Source organism: Pelodiscus sinensis, chromosome 13 (assembly GCF_052426305.1).
Source record: "Pelodiscus sinensis isolate ZL-2025 chromosome 13, ASM5242630v1, whole genome shotgun sequence".
Taxonomy (NCBI): Eukaryota; Metazoa; Chordata; order Testudines; family Trionychidae; genus Pelodiscus; species Pelodiscus sinensis.
In genome coordinates this window covers 45,864,973-45,884,898 of record NC_143064.1, presented here as the reverse complement: position 1 = coordinate 45,884,898, position 19,926 = coordinate 45,864,973, and the positions used below count along the sequence as shown (strand labels likewise).

The 19,926-nt window shown below is 51.8% G+C and overlaps 1 protein-coding gene across 1 annotated transcript in view; it reads left to right on the top strand.

The window, feature by feature from the left end:
• The window catches only part of GABRE (gamma-aminobutyric acid type A receptor subunit epsilon), a 75,530-nt gene that overhangs the window by 28,919 nt on the left and 26,685 nt on the right, over positions 1 to 19,926 (top strand). Inside the window, exons 4-5 of the mRNA XM_006136293.5 lie at positions 17,293 to 17,513; positions 18,947 to 19,029. Of these exons, the coding sequence (XP_006136355.1) occupies positions 17,293 to 17,513; positions 18,947 to 19,029 (304 nt within the window). The remainder of the gene's footprint in view (positions 1 to 17,292; positions 17,514 to 18,946; positions 19,030 to 19,926) is intronic.

Below are 19,926 nucleotides of genomic sequence, written 5' to 3'. Positions count from 1 at the left end.
TCAAAGTCGAGATGAAATTAATGAAAATGAGTCAAATCAAAACATCTTTGTGTTATGGAAATGAAATGGCAAAGCTGAACTGATTCTGTTCAGCTGTTTCCCATCGAAAGTGTCTAAATCATTTGCCCACAAAGCATATTGATTTCTACAACATTTCCATTTTTTGACAGACTTCCGTTTAACGGTTTTGGGCCAGCTCTAAAATCTCTGTTGATGTTTATGGATTAATACTGCACAATCTATCAGCCATAATTTGTAAGTTTATAATCGTTGTGACAATGCCCTCCCCCCCAAGGATGGATATTGCTTACCTCAGAGGCTCACAGCAGCCCTCAATTTAGACAGCAGCTTGCTGTTTGTTAATTAACTCTCATCATTGGCCAGCATGGGGAAAAGAGGGAAACCAAACTTCATAGTCTGTGGCCCTTCCAAGAGGTAAAGGGCAGGACAAATCCCTTGTACCAAAGCCAGTCTTTGGTACGGCGGGCGGGGGGGACCCAGGCCTGCCCTCTACACTGGGATCCACCCCAGGAGCCTTGTGACAGCAGCAGCCTGTAATGTCTCGAGTGTCAGCCTCATGACAGCTACAAATCCCTATGGCATTCCTCAGCACCTTCCTTACCGCTGGCTCTTCCTTCTGGTGGCTGCTTGAGCTGGCTCCTGCCAGATCCTCCACAGCTCCTGCTCTCCTCAACTCCGCATGCACTGAGCTACCGGGAGAGGATGTGTAACCAGCCCGGCTGTTCTGCGGGCCAGTCCGCCAAGGTGTGGACCTGGTTGTCCCCATGGCCTGAAGTCTGCACCTCCCTGCTACCTGCTTTCAGGGTTGGATAGAGACACAAATGTGCAAGTTGGAGGGGGAATGAGAACTAGGAGCCTCCACCTGAGGGAGTTCGCTGGAGAGATGTATTAAATAGCATCAAATACCCGCATGAAATCAGGTGAGCCCAAGGTACCTAGGCAGCCCTGATCTATCCCCAGAAAATCAAGAAATCTGCTGCATTGGGTACATGGGGAAATTAGGAGGCCGGGCATCACACCTCCAAAGTAATTCCCTGGTGGTGGTAATCGAAGAGCGACAAGAATGATTAAAGGTCTAGAGAACATGACCTATGAAGCCAGGCTTCATGAACTGGGCTTGTTTAGTTTGGAAAAAAGAAGATGAAGGGGGGACATGATAGCGGTTTTCAAATATCTAAAAGGGTGTCACAAGGAGGAAGGAGAAAATTTGTTCCTCTTGGTTTCTGAGGACAGGACAAGGAGTAATGGGCTTAAAGTGCAGCAGGGGAGGTTTAGATTGGACATTAGGAAAAAATTCCTAACTGTCAGGGTGGTCAAATATTGGAATAAATTGCCAAGGGAGGTGGTGGAATCTCCCTCTCTGGAGATATTTAAGAACAGGTTAGATAGACATCTGTCAGGGATGGTGTAGACGGAGCTTGGTCCTGAGGGCGGGAGGCTGGACTCGATGACCTCTCGAGGTCCCTTCCAGTCCTATGATTCTATGATTCTATGATTGTCTGGGCTTGCATAGAAGGTGGCCTCCTGAACCATCCAAATTGCCCAAGTCCAGGGCAGGGACCTGAGAGGACAGTCAAGAGCAGACAGGCTTCTCCGTTCTTCTGTGCTGCAGAGACCTGGAATGAGATGTGCCCGGCACCGCATCTGTGCTGCATGTCCCCGGCCTGGGCTGGTCACCACCAGCTGGCTGGAGAGAGGAGAGGATTTTCAGAAAGGCGGTCACTGGTTTCCTTGGACTGGCCCCTGGGGTGGGCTGCCGGGCCTGCCGCGTGTAGTGGAGCTGTTGTTTTGCACTCCACACACCTGGCGCTCCGGCGAGGCCTAGCTGCAGTGCCTCCCCACAACACAGAGACTCAAGGTGGTAAGCAGGCGAAGCCGATGAATGCACCACCAGCTGCCGTGCTGAGCAGCCCCGGGATCACATAGGAACATGTTGGCGGAAATCACTTGACAGCCCTGAACCTACTACCGGGGCTAATTTCTCACAGTCCGGAGTTCTAGCCCGGCTGCCCTGTGGGATGGGGCCACATAGAGACCCTGCCCCAGGACTGGCCAGGAAAAGAGCTAGAGGCAGGACAACACAGCGAACTGCTCTGAGTTCCTGGGCTTGACCCACGACGGAGCACGTCTCAACTCCGGACTCCCCTGGAGATGGTCTGTGGGGAGCAGGGGGCTGAGGCTGGCCGGGATGGTCTCCAGGAGAAAGGAGCTCAAGGGAGAGGCCACCCACCGAGAGGAGAATGGGGAAGCATCCTCTTTCTCTTTGGAACTTGGCTTTCCTGGCTGGTGCCTCAGAGTCGTGTCTTATTCTGGGCCCAAGAGGGGATTCAAATACTATAAAATAGCTGGTTTCACAGAAGCTCATATTAATTCATACAAGCTCATACAAATGCGAGAAGTATGGGTAATAAGCAGGAAGAACTGGAATTGCTAACCAATAAATACAACTATGATATCATTGGTATTACAGAAACCTGGTGGGATGGGACGCATGATTGGAATATTGGTATGGAAGGGTATGGCTTGCTCAGGAAGGACAGACAGGGAAAAAAGGGAGGAGGGGTTGCCTTGTATATTAAAAATGTACACACTTGGACTGAAGTGGAGATGAACGTAGGAGATAGCTGTGTAGAGAGTCTCTGGGTTAAGCTAAAAGGGGTAAAAAACGAGGGTGATATCATGCTAGGAGTCTACTACAGGCCACCTAACCAGGTAGAAGAGGTGGATGAGGCCTTTTTTAAACAATTAACAAAACTATCCAAAGCCCAAGATTTGGTGGTGATGGGGGACTTCAACTATCCAGACATATGTTGGGAAACTAACACAGCGAGGCACAGGCTATCCAATAAGTTTCTGGACTGCATTGGAGACAACTTTCTGTTTCAGAAGGTTGAAAAAGCTACCAGAGGAGAAGCTGTTCTGGATTTGGTTTTAACAAATAGGGAGGAACTAGTTGAGAACTTGAAAGTGGAAGACAGTATAGGGGACAGTGATCACGAAATAATAGAGTTCATGATCTTAAGGAAAGGCAGAAGGGAGACCAGCACAATTGAGGTTATGGATTTCAGGAAGGCAGATTTTGATAAGCTCAGAGAACTTGTAGGTAAGGTCCCATGGGAAGCAAGACTGAAGGGAAAAACAACTGAGGAGAGTTGGAAGTATTTCAAAGGGACGTTGTTAAGGGCCCAAAAGCAAACAATTCCGCTGTGTAGGAAAGATAGAAAATATGGCAAAAGACCAGCTTGGCTTAACAAGGAGATCTTGCATGATCTCAAAATAAAAAAGGAGTCATCTAAAAAATGGAAACTAGGACAACTAACAAAGGATGAATATAGGCAAGCAACACGGGAATGCAGGGGCAAGATTAGAAAGGCAAAGGCACAAAATGAGATCAAACTAGCTACAGGCATAAAGGGAAACAAGAAGACCTTTTATAAATACATTAAAAGCAAGAGGAAGACCAAGGACAGGGTAGGCCCACTGCTTAGCGAGGAGGGAGAAGCAGTAACAGGGAACTTGGAAATGGCGGAGATGCTCAATGACTTCTTTGTTTCGGTCTTCACCGAGAAGTCTGGAGGTGTGCCTAACGTAGTGAATACAAGCAGAGAGAGGGTAAGTTTAGAAGATAGGATACACAAAGAACAAGTTAAAAATCACTTAGGAAAGTTAGATGTCAGCAAGTCACCAGGTCCTGATGAAATGCATCCCAGGATACTCAAGGAGCTGATAGAGGAGGTATCTGAGCCTTTAGCTATGATCTTTGAAAAATCATGGCAGACAGGGGAGATTCCAGAAGACTGGAAAAGGGCAAATATTGTGCCCATCTATAAAAAGGGGAATAAGAACAACCCAGGAAATTATAGACCGGTCAGTTTAACGTCTGTCCCAGGGAAGATAATGGAGCAGGTAATTAAGGAAATCGTATGCAAACACTTGGAAAGTAATAAAGTGATAGGGAATAGCCAGCATGGGTTTGTGAAGAACAAGTCATGCCAAACTAATCTGATAGCTTTCTTTGATAAGATAACGAGCCTTGTGGATAAGGGAGAAGCGGTGGATGTCATATACCTAGACTTTAGTAAGGCATTTGATACGGTCTCGCATGATATTCTTATTGATAAACTAGGCAAATATAACTTAGATAGGGCCACGATAAGGTGGGTGCATAATTGGATGGATAACCGTAGTCAGAGAGTTGTTGTTAACGGTTCTAAATCCTGCTGGAAAGGGATAACAAGTGGAGTTCCTCAAGGGTCTGTTTTGGGACCCGTACTATTCAATATCTTCATCAATGATGTAGATATTGGGATAGAGAGTACTCTTATTAAGTTTGCAGATGATACCAAACTGGGTGGGGTTGCGACTTCTTTGGAGGATAGGGACATAATTCAAAATGACCTTAGCAAGTTAGAGAAATGGTCAGAGGTAAACAGGATGAGGTTTAATAAAGAGAAATGCAAAGTGCTCCACTTAGGAAGGAACAATCAGTTCCATACATACAAGATGGGAAGCGACTGTCTAGGAAGGAGCATGGCGGAAAGGGATCTAGGGGTCATAGTGGACCACAAGTTGAATATGAGTCAACAGTGTGATGCTGTTGCAAAAAAAGCAAATATGATTCTAGGTTGTATCAACAGGTGTGTTGTAAGCAAAACTCGTGAAGTCATTCTGCCGCTCTATTCTGCACTAGTTAGGCCTCAGCTGGAGTACTGTGTCCAGTTCTGGGCGCCACATTTCAAGAAAGATGTGGAGAAATTGGAAAGGGTGCAGAGAAGAGCGACAAGAATGATTAAAGGTCTAGAGAACATGACCTATGAAGCCAGGCTTCATGAACTGGGCTTGTTTAGTTTGGAAAAAAGAAGATTAAGGGGGGACATGATAGCGGTTTTCAAATATCTAAAAGGGTGTCACAAGGAGGAAGGCGAAAATTTGTTCCTCTTGGTTTCTGAGGACAGGACAAGGAGTAATGGGCTTAAAGTGCAGCAGGGGAGGTTTAGATTGGACATTAGGAAAAAATTCCTAACTGTCAGGGTGGTCAAATATTGGAATAAATTGCCAAGGGAGGTGGTGGAATCTCCCTCTCTGGAGATATTTAAGAACAGGTTAGATAGACATCTGTCAGGGATGGTGTAGACGGAGCTTGATCCTGCCTTGAGGGCGGGGGGCTGGACTCGATGACCTCTCGAGGTCCCTTCCAGTCCTATTATTCTATGATTATTCTATAATTCTGGGGATTTCCTAGGAGTATCCGGGGTCTGGTACCTGCCTCCCAAGGAATTTCAGTGGAATTTGGGCCCCTAAACCTACACCCTTGGTGCAGCACCAGGTGTACTTTGCAACCCTATCAACACAGCCGGAAACAGCTGAGATTCCGGGGAATGGTCCCAGGAGCTGAGGCTGCAACACTCCAGGCAGATCTGTTCCTTTCCGTCTGCCTATGAAAAGAGCATAACCATGACTCGTGCGTCTCTCTTACCGCCGAGTTCACAAAGAGAGCTCTGACTGAGGGAGGCTGTGATAGAAGGGTCAGGACCCCCTCCCCCAGTTCCTCCTCTGTAGCCTGGTCTCTTCCTCTCAGCCTCCTGCCCTGGGTTCATCCTGCTGCCTGGAGCCCTGTAAGAGGCCAGGTCTGAATTGGGAAGAGAGGGGTTGGGGAGAAGAAGAGAGCGAAAAGGACACACAGGGTGGGAGAAGAGAAGAGTGAGAGGAGCTGGCAGAGACCTAGGGGGAAGGGAGAGAATGAAACAGCTTCCAGGCAAGGAGTCACTGGGGCGGACTGCTCCCCACTCCTCTCCATCTGGGAGACAGCTGTGCCAGGGGCGTGTCTTTCTGCAGCCTGCTCCCCTTTGCACGGTGAGCTTTCTCTGCATCGATTGTCCCCCAAGGGGCGGAAAGCGGGGGGATAAACTACAACCCCTTTGGAGTTCCTCGGGTGTGGAATCTCAGCACTATGGACAGCGGCGTGGACACAGGATCCTTAGCAGAGCAACTCAGCGCAGGAATCTTGTGGGCCGGGGGCCGGGGCGGGACGTTTGCCTGGGCAGGAGTCCCTGTGATGTCTGCACCACTCCTCTATTTTTACAGCTGGACTAAGCCAAACTCACGGGCCTCGTTTCCTGCCAATCTTTGTATGTGCTCGCCCCTTTCCACCTAGGGAGTCGGCTGTGGGTTCCTCCCCACCCAGATGGGATCCCAAGCATCCCTACCCCTCTGAGCGTGGCTTGTGTCCTCTCCCAGCTGTGGGACATCATATAGTGACAGCGCCTCTTGGTGGCCCGTCAGCACCGCCCTTTGCTTCACCAGGAGGGGTTCCCGTTGATTCGTTACTGCTCTCCGATCTCTTCTCCGTGGCCCAGCATGCCACCTCCCCAGCCTGGGAACGTGCTGCCGGATCTACCTGGGGGCCCTCTGTTTCCATTTCACTCTTTCACAGCAGCCCCCACCATGGCTGTGTCACTCTGCCCCCGGCCCCCGGAGAACATAGCGGCCGTCACCTCTGGGCGCTGCCTCGAGGCGAGAGCTGGCGACGTTGCCACCCGGCAGGACTGGGAGTGTGATATTGGGAGCCAGAGGCTCCTGCATCTGCTTCGAGTCCTTAGGAGACAGCCAGGCTGGAGTTTTCAGGGGAACCCAGTGCCCGTAGCTTGGGCCCGTTTCCTCGAAGCAGAACCTCTCCTCCGAACACCCCAAAAGGTGGGTGCTCAGCTCCACAGCTGACGGTTGCATCACAGGCCCATCGCTCCCGGTTGTTATTTAGCGTTTGAAGGCAGGGGAAGCACTAACGCTGTGGTGTTTCAAGGGGAGGAAAGGTACCCAGCTGTAATCCTTACAGTTGGCTCCTCAGCGCAGCACAGAGATGCTCCCCACCGACTCCAACCCTAGAATTTTTAAAAGACCAAGTTGTAGAGCAAAGCCTGATGGGTAATCATGGCCAAATTGCTCATGACGGTCATAGCACAAGAATTTTTTTTCATCAACTGAATTGTTGGGGCATTGGATTTCGGTGTCGTTTTGAGCTGTGTTCTTTTCCCAACAATCTCACGCCTCCCCCTCAGGGACTGGACACAGGGCCCTTCCCCTAGGAATTTGGCATAATCGGCCTAGGGAACACCTAACCTTCCTGCCCCTGCACCAGCGAGGGAACAAGCCATGGGAACTGGAGTGCTCAGACATGCTGCTTTTAATCATAAGACCAGGAACGCTGAGGCTCGGAGTGGACTTCAGACCAGAAGCTGAAATGAGGCAGAGGCTCAGAAATAGGCTGGACACGGAGAAATGAAGGACTCAGGGAAACTGAGTCGGAAGCATGATAGGTTCAGAGAAATGTAGCAAGAAATGGGCCAGGTGCATGGAAACCCAGACAATGTCACCTTATGTCTGCCGGAGCGGACAAGCGGTCTCACCCAGCCTCTTGTTTCCAACCAGGCCTACAGCAGGATGCTTCTGAGGCAGAACCTCAGTGTTGCAGTGAATAGGGCCTAAGGGATGTTTCGGCCTGGCCCCCGCTACTGAGCAGCGTGTATCCTGAAACTTCCAGATTGGCCGCCCTTGAATGTGTTAGCCTAGCGAGGGACACTCTGCAGATGCTAGTCTTATTTATAGACATTTCAGCTCCTTGCTTGGGTCTCCCCGGGCAGCAGGCCTGACAGGTTAATTGCACACTGCATGAAAAGGTATTTCCTTTCGACCTTTCTCGTTTCACGGCCTGGCCCCTTGTATTAAAGGACAAATAAACAAGGGCATCCACCAGGCCTTCTCTGTGCTACTCGGGAGTCTCTCCTCATTATTGTCCGTGTCTCTCCCTCAGCTCTGCCCCTCTCCCAGCCCTTGCGAGGTGTCACTAACTCCGACATCCAAAGCAGCATTTAAAGGCTAGTGCACCAGGTAGCTCACACGAGGCAGTAGTTTGGATACTTTTGCTTGGCTTTGCTGATGGGCTGAGTGCTCGGTGGAGGTCTCCCTTGTCGAAAGGCGTCTTTGTTTGCCTTGGAAGGTGCTTCCACATGGCTTTATGCCCCGCCCGGAGGGAAGAAAACAGCTCCCGAGACTGAAAGGAGGCGGTTTCTCTCCTACGGTGCTCTGCATAAGACTTCACTGAGACGTGCTGAAACCACCAGGTTAATTATGTTGTCCCATCTGCTTTCAATATCCTGTGTCCAGGCCTGTGCCTTTTTAATAAGAACCTTGTCAGCGAGCGTGCAGACAGACTGTGCTTCTGCTCGCCAGAGGCTGGCTGCTCTCATGTCTCGACCCAGGAATTTTCCTGATTCCCCTAGGGAGTCGGCTGCTAATTGGAAGCTATAATAGCCTCTTCCGTGGCATGTGCTCCGAGGCCGAGGGTGAGGGAATTGGCCTAACAGGCTGCAGTGCCATGCAGAGACATCAACCCCGGGATGTCATCCTGCCTCAGGGTTCCCAGAGGAAATGACATCACTTGGGAGCAGGAATAGAATCAACGAATCACAGAATCCTAGAACGCTAGAACGGGAAGAGACCTCGAGAGGTCGTCAAGTCCAGTCCCCTGCCCTCACGGCAGGACCCAGCACCCTAGACCATCCCTGGCAGGTGTCTGTCCAACCTGCTCTGAAATATCTCCAGGGAGGGAGATTCCACAACCCCCCTGGGCAATTCATGTACCTCCGTGTTAAAGTTGTATGGGGAAGTCTCCGCGCAGGGGAAATGTCCGATCCCTCTGACTGGACAATGACCGTGATGAGCCGACGTTGGCTCAAAGCCAAGGGGAGAGGAGGAGAAGGCAGCGGGAGATCAAAGCACACAAAGGCCTTTAGGGCCCGCCCACCCAGCTTGCAAGGCTGCGTTGTTTTCCTGACTTAGCGCCTCGCTGGTCCCTTTACTTCTGCACTGCTGCTGCTACCCCAGGCTGATAACCGGAGCCCTGCTGCCTCGGGACTGACCACTTGGGTGTCAAAGTCCCATTGGACAACCGTCCACTCCTGAACCGGCTGTGGTGCCATGGCCCAGTCTGGGCCACTCCCCCAAGGACTGGAAGGGCAACCCATGCCCTGCCCTCCACTCGGTTCCAGCCTGGGGACCCTGTGCCTAGCAACCGTGCCCTGCTTTCTCCCAGACCTTGTTGCTCTTTCCCTGGACTCCTTCCGGCATTTTCCGGCACCGCTTCTACGTGTGTATGAGCCCAAACTCCTGCCTCCCAAACAGTAACGGCACCCCAAACCTCCCGCCTCTTCTCCCGGGCCCTGACAGCAAACTACTTCCCCTTCTGTTTCCAGCTTCCTGGATTTATACCAGCCCCACCTCTTCCTCCTTAGCTGGTCTCTGTCCTCATCTAGCCTGTCAGTCCCAGGCTCTCCCCCAGGTGCAGCCTGTCAGGTTAATGGGCCTCATTTCACCTGATCTGCCTTGAATGGAGTGGACAGAGCATCACAGAGCCCCCGGTACCAGGTGCTGTACAAACACATAGTGAGAGACCACCTCTCCCCTAAAGAGCTTCTCAGGTGGCCCCCAGCTTGCCTGGATTTGGCTCCTGAGACTCAGTGCCCCCCCCCCAGCACTGGGGAGTCTGCGCTGGAGCTCCAGCTCCCCTGCAACCCCCCACGGGGCTGGAGCACACAAAATCTAGTAGCCTGGGCCCACCTAGGCTCTGGTGTGTGAGGGGAATGTGGGGAGCATCTTTCCCTTTCTCAGTCGGGTGCCATGCCAGTGCGGGTTTCTTTTTTTTCCTTTGCTTCTCACTTGCGTGCAGCCCCCGACTGATTTTTCTGTGGATCAGCAGCCCCTGGCCCAGAAAAGGTTCCCCGCTCCTGGTCTAAATGCACGCAACGGAGGAAGGGTGGAGGGGAAATCGAGGCAGAGAACAGCAAAGTGGCTTGCCCAAGGTCACAGAGTAGGTCTGTGGCTGAGCTAGGAGTAGCGTGGGAATTGCGGGTTGTCCGGACTTCACAGCCTTTCCGCTCAGCTTTGTCGGATTATTAGCAGCCATTTTTAACATTTTCAGCATGTTTCATTTGCAGGAACTACTGCCACTCTCCAGTGGCCACAATAACCATTCCAGATCCCTAAGGATGTTAACCAAAGGCCATTCCATGCGGTACATCAAGGGCCTGCTTTATCTTGACTCGGAGCTCAAGCCCTATTAAGGGTGAACTTTTATTAAAACTATTTACTCTTCCACGACAATGCAATTTATAGATTGAATTAATTCTTACCACTTTGCCAGAGCAAGTCAAGCAAGCATGGGGGCAAGAAAGAAAGAACTGATCCCAAGTAATTAACTGGTAAACAAGACGTTAGAAGAAAAATAGCCCAATCATATCGGATCTGCACCAAAGCCCCCTGTGGATAGATTCCCATTAACGCCCATGGATTCTGGAGACATAGGAACACTTCTTCAGCTGCTGGAAATGGTTCTAGTCCTGCAACGGAGCTAGGACGGTTGACACCACTTGAGGATCCGACCCATAGAGTGGAATTTTTCAACAACTCCCCGTGCTAACGTCGGTGTGTATGTCTACATGGGCATACAAGCCCTGCCGCTGGATGCGGCTGGCCCGTGTACGCAGATCTCAGGCTGAGGGACTAAGTCTTGTGTAGACATCCTTCCAGGGTCCCCGCGCTTAGACTCCGGTCTAAGCCCACACGTCTCCACAGCTCGATCCCCACGAGTCCAAATCAGCTGACCCGGGCCCGCAGAAGGATTTTTATCCCTGTGTAGACGTATCCAATTTGTTTTCAATGGGTGCGGAAGCGGAGTGCTTTGGAAAACCCCACTGCAAAGGGGTTGGGGTAAATCCACATGGCGCCTCAATTCCGAGTCAGACAGAGTGGAAAAGAGGTGATCGCTGAAAACCATCATGGTAGGAGAATAAGGGCTAGACTGGTTCCTTACCCAACGCCGGGTCAGAAGGTCTATGCTAGACCTTGTTTAACTAGGCAGGCTGCACAAGGAGCTACCCCTTTTCCAAAGGGTGTGGGAGCTGCTCCCTAAGGACGTGTGCTGCTTTTTAATGAATGAATCATGGCTCCTGAGAATCAGAAATGAATCGCAGACTTGACCCGGACATAGTGCAGCCTGGAGCTGCATAAACTTCCCCCGTGGATGCCAATGCAGCTCCTGATTGACCGGCCGTCCTGGGATCTGGTATGCGGCTCTACCAGTTCACCTCTCTCCTGGCTGGCTGCTTCCCCCTTTTATGCCAGCCTGTGCCCAAGAAGGCCCGAGCGTGGCTAATGGGGTCGTGAAAAAGAAACGAGCGGAGCCTCAGCGTATGCATTTAATAGACTTGCAGGCTGCTGCTGATTGTAAAGAGCTCCCTGCCGGGTCGTGCCCGCACCCCACGTTTGTAGGGGCATGAGGGTGGCATACGTCAGGCGTGACGATTTCAAACCCGGTCACTTCTTTTAGTAATCCCAGAAAGCATGGTCAGTGCTCATTGCCACTTGGCAAGTGGGTTAGAATCGTCCCTAGCACCCCATCAGGGCCACCGCCCCCTTGTGGCTGGGTCTAGAGAGAGCCCTTCCCCGGAGAACTTGCAGTGGAGGAAATTGCACAATGCAACTTTGTGTTCCAATAAAAATACTTAACTGCCTAGTGCTTTACAGCACTCTGGGAAGATTAACGGGCTAATCCTCGGTGCAGCCCTGGGGAGAGGAGGAGCGTTGCTGCTGAAAGAATGAAACACAAAGAGAGCTTTCCCGACTTTCCTAGTGCTCCGCAGCAAAGCACGGCTGAATTCAGAGAGGCACCCACCGCTCTGTCTACATGGGAAAGTTGCACCCGTTTAATTTCCATTGATTTAAAACCCACTGGCTACGTCTAGACTGGCATGATTTTCCACAAATGTTTTTAACGGAAAAGTTTTTCCATTAAAAGCATTTGCGGAAAAGAGCGTCTAGATTGGCACGGATGCTTTTCTGCAAAAGCAGTTTTGCAAAACCGTGACAATCTAGACACGGTTTTGCACAAGAAAGCCCCGAAGGAGCATGGCAGAAAGGGATCTAGGGGTCATAGTGGACCACAAGTTGAATATGAGTCAACAGTGTGATGCTGTTGCAAAAAAAGCAAATATGATTCTAGGTTGTATCAACAGGTGTGTTGTAAGCAAAACTCGTGAAGTCATTCTGCCGCTCTACTCTGCACTAGTTAGGCCTCAGCTGGAGTACTGTGTCCAGTTCTGGGCACCACATTTCAAGAAAGATGTGGAGAAATTGGAAAGGGTACAGAGAAGAGCGAGAAGAATGATTAAAGGTCTAGAGAACATGACCTATGAAGCCAGGCTTCATGAACTGGGCTTGTTTAGTTTGGAAAAAAGAAGATTAAGGGGGGACATGATAGCAGTTTTCAAATATCTAAAAGGGTGTCACAAGGAGGAAGGAGAAAATGTGTTCCTCTTGGTTTCTGAGGACAGGACAAGGAGTAATGGGCTTAAAGTGCAGCAGGGGAGGTTTAGATTGGACATTAGGAAAAAATTCCTAACTGTCAGGGTGGTCAAATATTGGAATAAATTGCCAAGGGAGGTGGTGGAATCTCCCTCTCTGGAGATATTTAAGAACAGGTTAGATAGACATCTGTCAGGGATGGTGTAGGTGGAGCTTGGTCCTGCCTTGAGGGCGGGGGGCTGGACTCGATGACCTCTCGAGGTCCCTTCCAGTCCTATTATTCTATGATTCTATGATTGCCATTTTCGTGATCGGGGCTTTTTTGTGCAAAACAGTTTTCAGCTGTCTACACTGGCCCTTTTGCGCAAAAGCATTTCCGGAAAAGGGCTTTTGTCCAAACGGGAGCAGCATAGCATTTCCGCAAGAACACTGACAATCTTACATGAGATCGTCAGTGTTCTTGCGGAAATTCAAGTGGCCAGTGTAGACAGCTGGCAAGTTTTTCCGCAAAAGCAGCTGCTTTTGTGGAAAAACTTGCCAGTCTAGATGCAGCCACTAAGTTAAACCAGTGCAAATTGCTGTGTGGAAGGTCTTATTCCAGTTTGTTTCAATTTGGTTAAAATAGGCGCCCAATCCATTTCAAATCAGCTTGCTCTGAAGAGAAGAGGTCTTTCTCTCTCCTACAACCGGGGGAGTTCTGAACAGAGCCAGGAAACAGGCACAGTAATGGAATATGCATTATTTTTGCCTGCAGATCGCTAGCTGAATGAATTGCTTTTGGAACGAGCTATCTGCATACATACATTGGCTTCTGGGCTGAGACTGTGCATATGAAATTTTGGCTGGCAGGGTAATTTTGGGGAAAAGAAGTCATTTCAGGAGGAAAACGCCACCTCTGCCAGACCTATGACATTGCCAGCCGGAGGCTCGGCTGTACCCAGAGGCTGTTCACAGATGACCTTTTATCTCCCACTCTGCTGTTCCTGCTTGTTATGTGTTTCAGAGAGCTGCTCCGTAGTGTCGGGGAATGTGCAGTGGCTACGGACCACACCATATGGATCTCAGATGACACGATAATCATCCCGAACGCAGCTTAGCAGCCTGAAATAAAATTGGTCACTGAGCTCAATTACCATTCCATGCATATGCAATGAGACATGCTCTGCGCGGCACAAAGGAAACTTGTAGATTCAATGCCGTCCACCCACATGTTAATCGCATCTCTTAACACTGGGCAGGCCGCCCCAACCCCCTCCCTTCTCCAGTCCCCCTCGTCCCCAATGTCCAGGCTCAGCTCCATGAGCGAAGCTCGCATGGGCAGCCTTCTGGGAACAGGCCTCCGCCCGCGTCTGCAACAGCGGCACAAGAAAAGAACAACGCATGGCAGATGAAATGGAGCAGACTGGCATAAAAGCAGCTCCCGGAGACGGGACTGATGGAGTGTAGATGGCAGCCTCATGGGGAAGCGCTGAAAGGCCAAATCAGATCTGAGGCCGCGGGACTCCTAGATAACGAATGTCATGTCACTCCCGCTGGGCTTTGAATAACTACGTGCTGCCGTAGCTAGGGGCCTGGTGGCCTTTAGGCAGCCAGTCTCTGCAGTAACTGGTGGTTTTCTTTAGTAGTCTTTGGCTGTTTCTTTTGCACTGGGTGTCACATTGGTGTGTGTATGTGTTACACCCACTATTGCCCAGATGGCTGGATTAAGTCGCTGCAAACATGAACTAAATCCTCACAAAGCCTTCTGTAGTATTGTCATAGGAACGTTTTGCGATGACCGTTTTCCAGGCGGGGAAACCGAGGCACGGAGCAATCACACAGTGGCTCAGAGGCAGACAAGGACAAAACTGCGACAAAAGTGGGGTAGGATCCAGAACCTTGATTCCAGAGCAAGTCCCAAAGTGGAATGGGTTTATTTCCTGCAGCTGGTTTGGACAGGACTATGCTCCATTCTCCCAGGATTTCTCCTCGCCGCAGTGCCAATCTCATCTGATTCCTGGAGCTTTCCAGCGTGCCAGGTGACAAACATCTCACAGGCAGAGCGAGGCAGATCCCGCAGGAAATACATTTGCAAGCAATTTTTTTCCACTAAAATCGGCAGCTTTGCTTTGCTAGCGTTTGTGAGGCTTTCCAGGAGCAGCTGTGCAGGGGGAAAGCAAAAGTTGTGTGGATAATCGTGTGGTGAAATTGTCACGTGAGTTTTCAAGCCATTCACAAGTGCACCTTGCAAGTTCCTTGGGGACCAGGGCGGGATCAGCCACACAGGAAGCACAATGTCATGTGACTTAGACGACCAAACACGCAGACCAATAGAACGGTACGAATAGCAAGAGGCACAGAATACAGCACCCACCAGCTAAAATACATTTGCATGAATCATGCTTTGGCGAGTTGGGAATAACAAACACATTCATCGGTCTCAACAGCTGCCCGTGGAGCATTCACCCCGAGACAAAGGGAACAAACACAGCCTGTAAATGCTTCCCTGCAAAATTGTTCACTCCGCTTTGCTCTCAAGATCAGCTGCAAGTAGACGCAAAGCTGGAAATCCCAAGAAGTCTCCTCATTCCTATTCTGAACCCTTCCCATGCCAGGAGAGTGTTCACGGTATGCGTGAGGCCCATCTCGTCTGACACGTTGTTTGTCAGGACATGTGTCCGTAACCGTTTTATGAAGATCCACTGTTGGTCTGTAGCTTTTCACCTGGCCTCTGGTATCAGAGTAGGGTGACCCTCCCAAGTTAAAACACCACCCGTGCTGGCATAGCATTGCACCGTATCCACGTACAGCCTCAAGGGGAGGTCTCACCAAAGGACAGATTTTCACAAACGCTCCCCATTTTGCACGCCGCACCCTTTTAAAAATCCGACCGTCGGTGTCCCAGTGGGAGCTGCAGGGCGCTGGCCACTTCTGAGAAGCTGGCTTGCATTCTGAGGACTGAGTGCTTAGAAAACGTGACCCTCAGATCTAGGCAATCCTGCCACCTGTGCAGCTAGAGCCCAGACATGATTACTGAACCCACTCCTGAACCTGATCCGGATCATCAGCTTCCGCCACCCACCTCTCACGGAGACCACGCTCCCGGGAGCCAGTATGCTCGATGAATCTCCCACCCTTGGCGTTGCTGTTCCTCCGTGATCTCATTCTCAGGCGAGAGGCACATTCAGCTCCAAGGACGGTCCTCGCTGGTCAGTGGACAGCAGAAGGACAACATTGCAAAGTGGGGAAGATGGAGCAGTCTGTCTAGCGCTCCAGGGAGAGGACACATTTTCCAAGGCCCTGTTTCTATTGTAATGGCCAATTTTAGGAAGCTGATTCTAAACCAGTGGTCGGGGCATCAGGGGTGGACATGATGCAGTCATGGACACTTGCTCTGAGATCAACCAAGAGAGGGAGGCAGGGAGGTGGCAAGATCAGACACTATCCCGCAGTCTGGGAGAGACCGACACTGCCAGAGCACAGTGAGGATTTTACTGGTGTGGAGGAGATGAAGAAGGATCTGCCCGTAGTGGCCAGAGGCCATTGCAATCTCATGAGCTCAGCCTAGTTCTTAGGAGACCCGAGTCCCCATCATGGACAAGTAAAACATTTCCCTAGGAGGGTGGGGAAGCACTGGGCTGGGTTCTCTAGGGAAGGGCTGGAATCTCCATCCCTAGAGGTTTTTAAGTCCTGGCTTGACAAAGCCCTGGCTGGGATGATTTTACTGGGGTTGGTCCTGCTTTGGGCAGGGGGCTGGACACGATGACTCCTGAGGTCTCCTCCAGCCCTACGACTCTATGATTCTCAGATCTTCCCAGCTGCCACTAGGCAGTGTTAGAAGAAGGCCAATGCGGAGCTCCTACGGCCACCCTGATGGACAGGCGGTGGGCCAGGTCCCCAGAAGAGCCAGCGTTCAGGCTCCAGGGCTAGCAAACCCTTTTACAGGACTTGAGTTTGCTTCAGTGGAAAGGGAATGTTAATTACACCCAAAGCACCTCACAGGTGTGAGCATCTTGTTGTGGCTTGTGCTGGGTGGGACTCTGGTCGGTTGGTTCCCCTGCTGGAATAGCTGGCTGGGAGCCGGGAGGTTGCTGGGTCGCATCCCACAGGAAGCACCATGCCTAAGGACCACGTGGCTAGGATAACATGCACCTCGCGTCAGGCAGCAGTCTGCCTCACGCACTGACCTTAAATAAACTGGCTCTCCAGCTCCCGAGCGCTCCAGAGAAGGGAAGCGACTCTGTCCCCGGAGCTGGTGCAATTCAGGAGAGTGAATGATCTGGCACTAAGGCACCGGCCTGGTGAGCAGAGCGGGGCACAGAACAGAAATTCCCTTCCTCTCTCTGTCCACTGGGGACGTGTCACCGTTGTTGGTACGTTTTCCCTGTCCGTTCCCGCAAGCCGAGCTTGGGGGGAATCCCCCGGGTGATGCCTTTTGATTTCGACCGCGCTGCCTTGTCTGATGGAAAACGGTTCCCTCAAAGCTTTTCCTCTCCACGTCCTGGTTCTGCCTCAGACTCTTTGCGCGTCCCTCGGCTAGTCGTGGCATCGCTCGGCGCCTCAGTTTCCCTTCTGTGAAATGGAGACAATACTGCATCCCGGCTCTGTCTGTCTTGCCCACCTCCAGTGCAAGCACGGAAGGGGAGGGACTGTGCCTTCCTCAGCAGGTGCCCAGTCCCGATACAAATACTGCCACATACTCTGCATCCAGGGCATCTCAGCTGCTGCTGGCAGGTGCCACATGTAATAAACAACCGTCACATAGGCCGCCCGTCCATCTTCTCCTGCTCACTCCAACCAGCTGCCTTTATCTTCTGTGTACCAGGCGTTCTGCGTGTCAGTCTGAACCAGTGGCCCCAACATTCGGCTTGCTGGTTTCTCTTCCAGGCTAGATAATTCCTCACACTAGGACAATCCTTCTCTTGTCTCTTTTGGCAGGAATACACCATTGATATCTTCTTCGCTCAGACCTGGTACGACCGGCGCCTGCGCTTTAACAGCACCCTCAAAGCCCTGACTCTGAACACCAACATGGTGAGCCGCATCTGGATCCCAGACACCTTCTTCCGGAACTCCAAGCGGGCCGACTCGCACTGGATCACCACACCCAACCAGCTGCTCCGGATCTGGAATGATGGCAAGGTGCTCTACACGCTCCGGTACGTCTCGGGCCGCAGGAGTAAATGCCAAGCAACGCCATGGCCCCAGGTGGCTGCTGGGCTGGAGCATGGAGGGGTGCTGCAGTCGGGTTCCAGCGCATAAAGTTCCCAGCATGTAGAAAAGATGATGCCGGGGTATCTCAAGGTGAGGGTCTGAGGGGGCTAGGCTAGGATCTAGCAGGGGATGCAGGGGTGTCTTAAAGCGAGGGTTTAGGGTGGCTTAGGCTAGGATCTAGCAGAGGAGATGCAGCGGTATCTTAAGGCAAGGGCTGGGGGGAGGGGCTAGGCTAGGATCTAATGGAGGGGATGCAGAGGTATCTCAAGGTAAGGATTTGGGGGGGTAGGCTAGAATCTAGTGGAGGGAATCAGGGGTGTCTTAAGGCGAGGGTTGGGGGGCTAGGTGAGGATCTAATGGAGGGGATGCAGAGGTATCTTAAGGCGAGGGTTGGGGGGCTAGGCGAGGATCTAGCAGGGGGATGCCGGGGTATCTTAAGGCGAGGGTTGGGGGGTTAGGCTAGGATCTAGCAGGGTGATGCCGGCGTATCTTAAGGCAAGGGTTGGGGGGTTAGGCTAGGATCTAGCAGGGGGATGCCGGGGTATCTTAAGGCGAGGGTTGGGGGGCTAGGCGAGTATCTAGCAGGGGGATGCCGGGGTGTCTTAAGGCAAGGGTTGGGGGGCTAGGCGAGTATGTAGCAGGGGGATGCCGGGGTGTCTTAAGGCAAGGGTTGGGGGGCTAGGCGAGGATCTAGCAGGGGGATGCTGGGGTATCTTAAGGCAAGGGTTGGGGGGCTAGGCGAGGATCTAGCAGGGGGATGCTGGGGTATCTTAAGGCGAGGGTTGGGGGGCTAGGCGAGGATCTAGCAGGGGGATGCAGAGGTATCTTAAAGTGAGGATTGTGGGGTTAGGTGAGGATCTAGCAGGGGGATGCAGAGGTATCTTAAGGCAAGGGTTGGGGGGTTAGGCGAGGATCTAGCAGCGGGATGCAGAGGTATCTGGTGGGAGGAGGGTTGGTGCTAGTGGAGGTTACACCATTAGGCAGAGATACCAAAGAATGGTCCTGTCTGAACTCAGGATGAAAAGTCAAATTAATGGACATTTTTGGGAACCAAAAATCTGTGTGTGGGGGGGGGGGGGATCAGTTTGACGTGTCTGAAACTTTTCCTTTCCCTTTTGACCATTTTAAAGCCCTAACGAACTTAAATTTCTAAACAGAAAGTCCTTTCAAACACAAACTTTTTGTTCCCAAAATGTCAGGATGACACATGGGAAAAAAAATCCAACCAATTTGGGAGGGACCAAAACATGGCAAGCCTGCCCCTTTCCTGGGAACTATTTCGGGTTCGACACCGCAGCCCAGTCTGACAACTGGGCGCTCCGCAGCTGTGTCGGAAGGGTCCACGCTGCTCTGAGGCTGTCTTTTGTCTCACTTCCAGGCTGACCATCGAGGCAGAATGTCTTCTCCAGCTGCAGAACTTCCCAATGGACACACACTCCTGCCCTCTGGTTTTCTCCAGTTGTGAGTATCGGTGTCGGAGATGTGGTTGAAAGAGGAAACTCCGCGGGTCCAAACCCTGTCCCGGGGAGAGCAGACTGTCTTCAGTGGGGGTTGGTAATTCGGACCCCATGGTCCTGTGGTGCTGGGCTTCTCCCAGACAGCCCCACAGAGACATCAACCGTGTCCTGGGACATCTGGCTGCCCCTGGGTCAAGATTCTCAGCCACATGACATTTCTGCTGAGTGCAAGAGAGGGGAACTGGCGGAAGCTGTCACTGGGGAATTGCAGCTACTCCCTGATTACCTGCCCAGCCTAGGAGCCTGGAGGCAGCTATAATCTCTCCCTGTGGTCCCCTGGGGGTCATCTCCCAAGTGAAGGTAGCTGGAGCGCAGCACACTCCAGCCGGGGGGATGGTGTAGGGGACAGCTCTGACACAGTGGGGAGCCAGGAGAGAAGCGAGATCCCATGGCCTCTGGCCACCGGGACACAGCAGGGCAGAGGTCCTGGAGCTCATTCTCTATAAATCTCGGGGTGCGGCTCTATCAACTGGGGGTTGCCGGGCTCCTGCTGCAGCACTAGGCATAGCCACACAGACATTCCCCTCCCTGTGCCTCAGGAACGGCCGCCTGGCTGTTTATAGCGCTGGAGCTCAAATCCTAGTCTGAGGCCCATGGCCCTGGGGAGGGCTGTGTAGACGTACCCCATGGACATGCCCAACTTGCACACGATGCCTGGCGCTGTGCAACTAGCGGACTTGGTGTTTCCAAGCCCACTGCAGTGTGAACCAGAGTCAGACCGCTTTGTGTGTGGACGGAAGCAGGGCTTGCGCTCAAACCTGAGACACAGCCCAGGCCTAGTGTGCGGTGTGAACCAGAGTCAGACCGCTTTGTGTGTGGACGGAAGTGGAGCTTGTGCTCA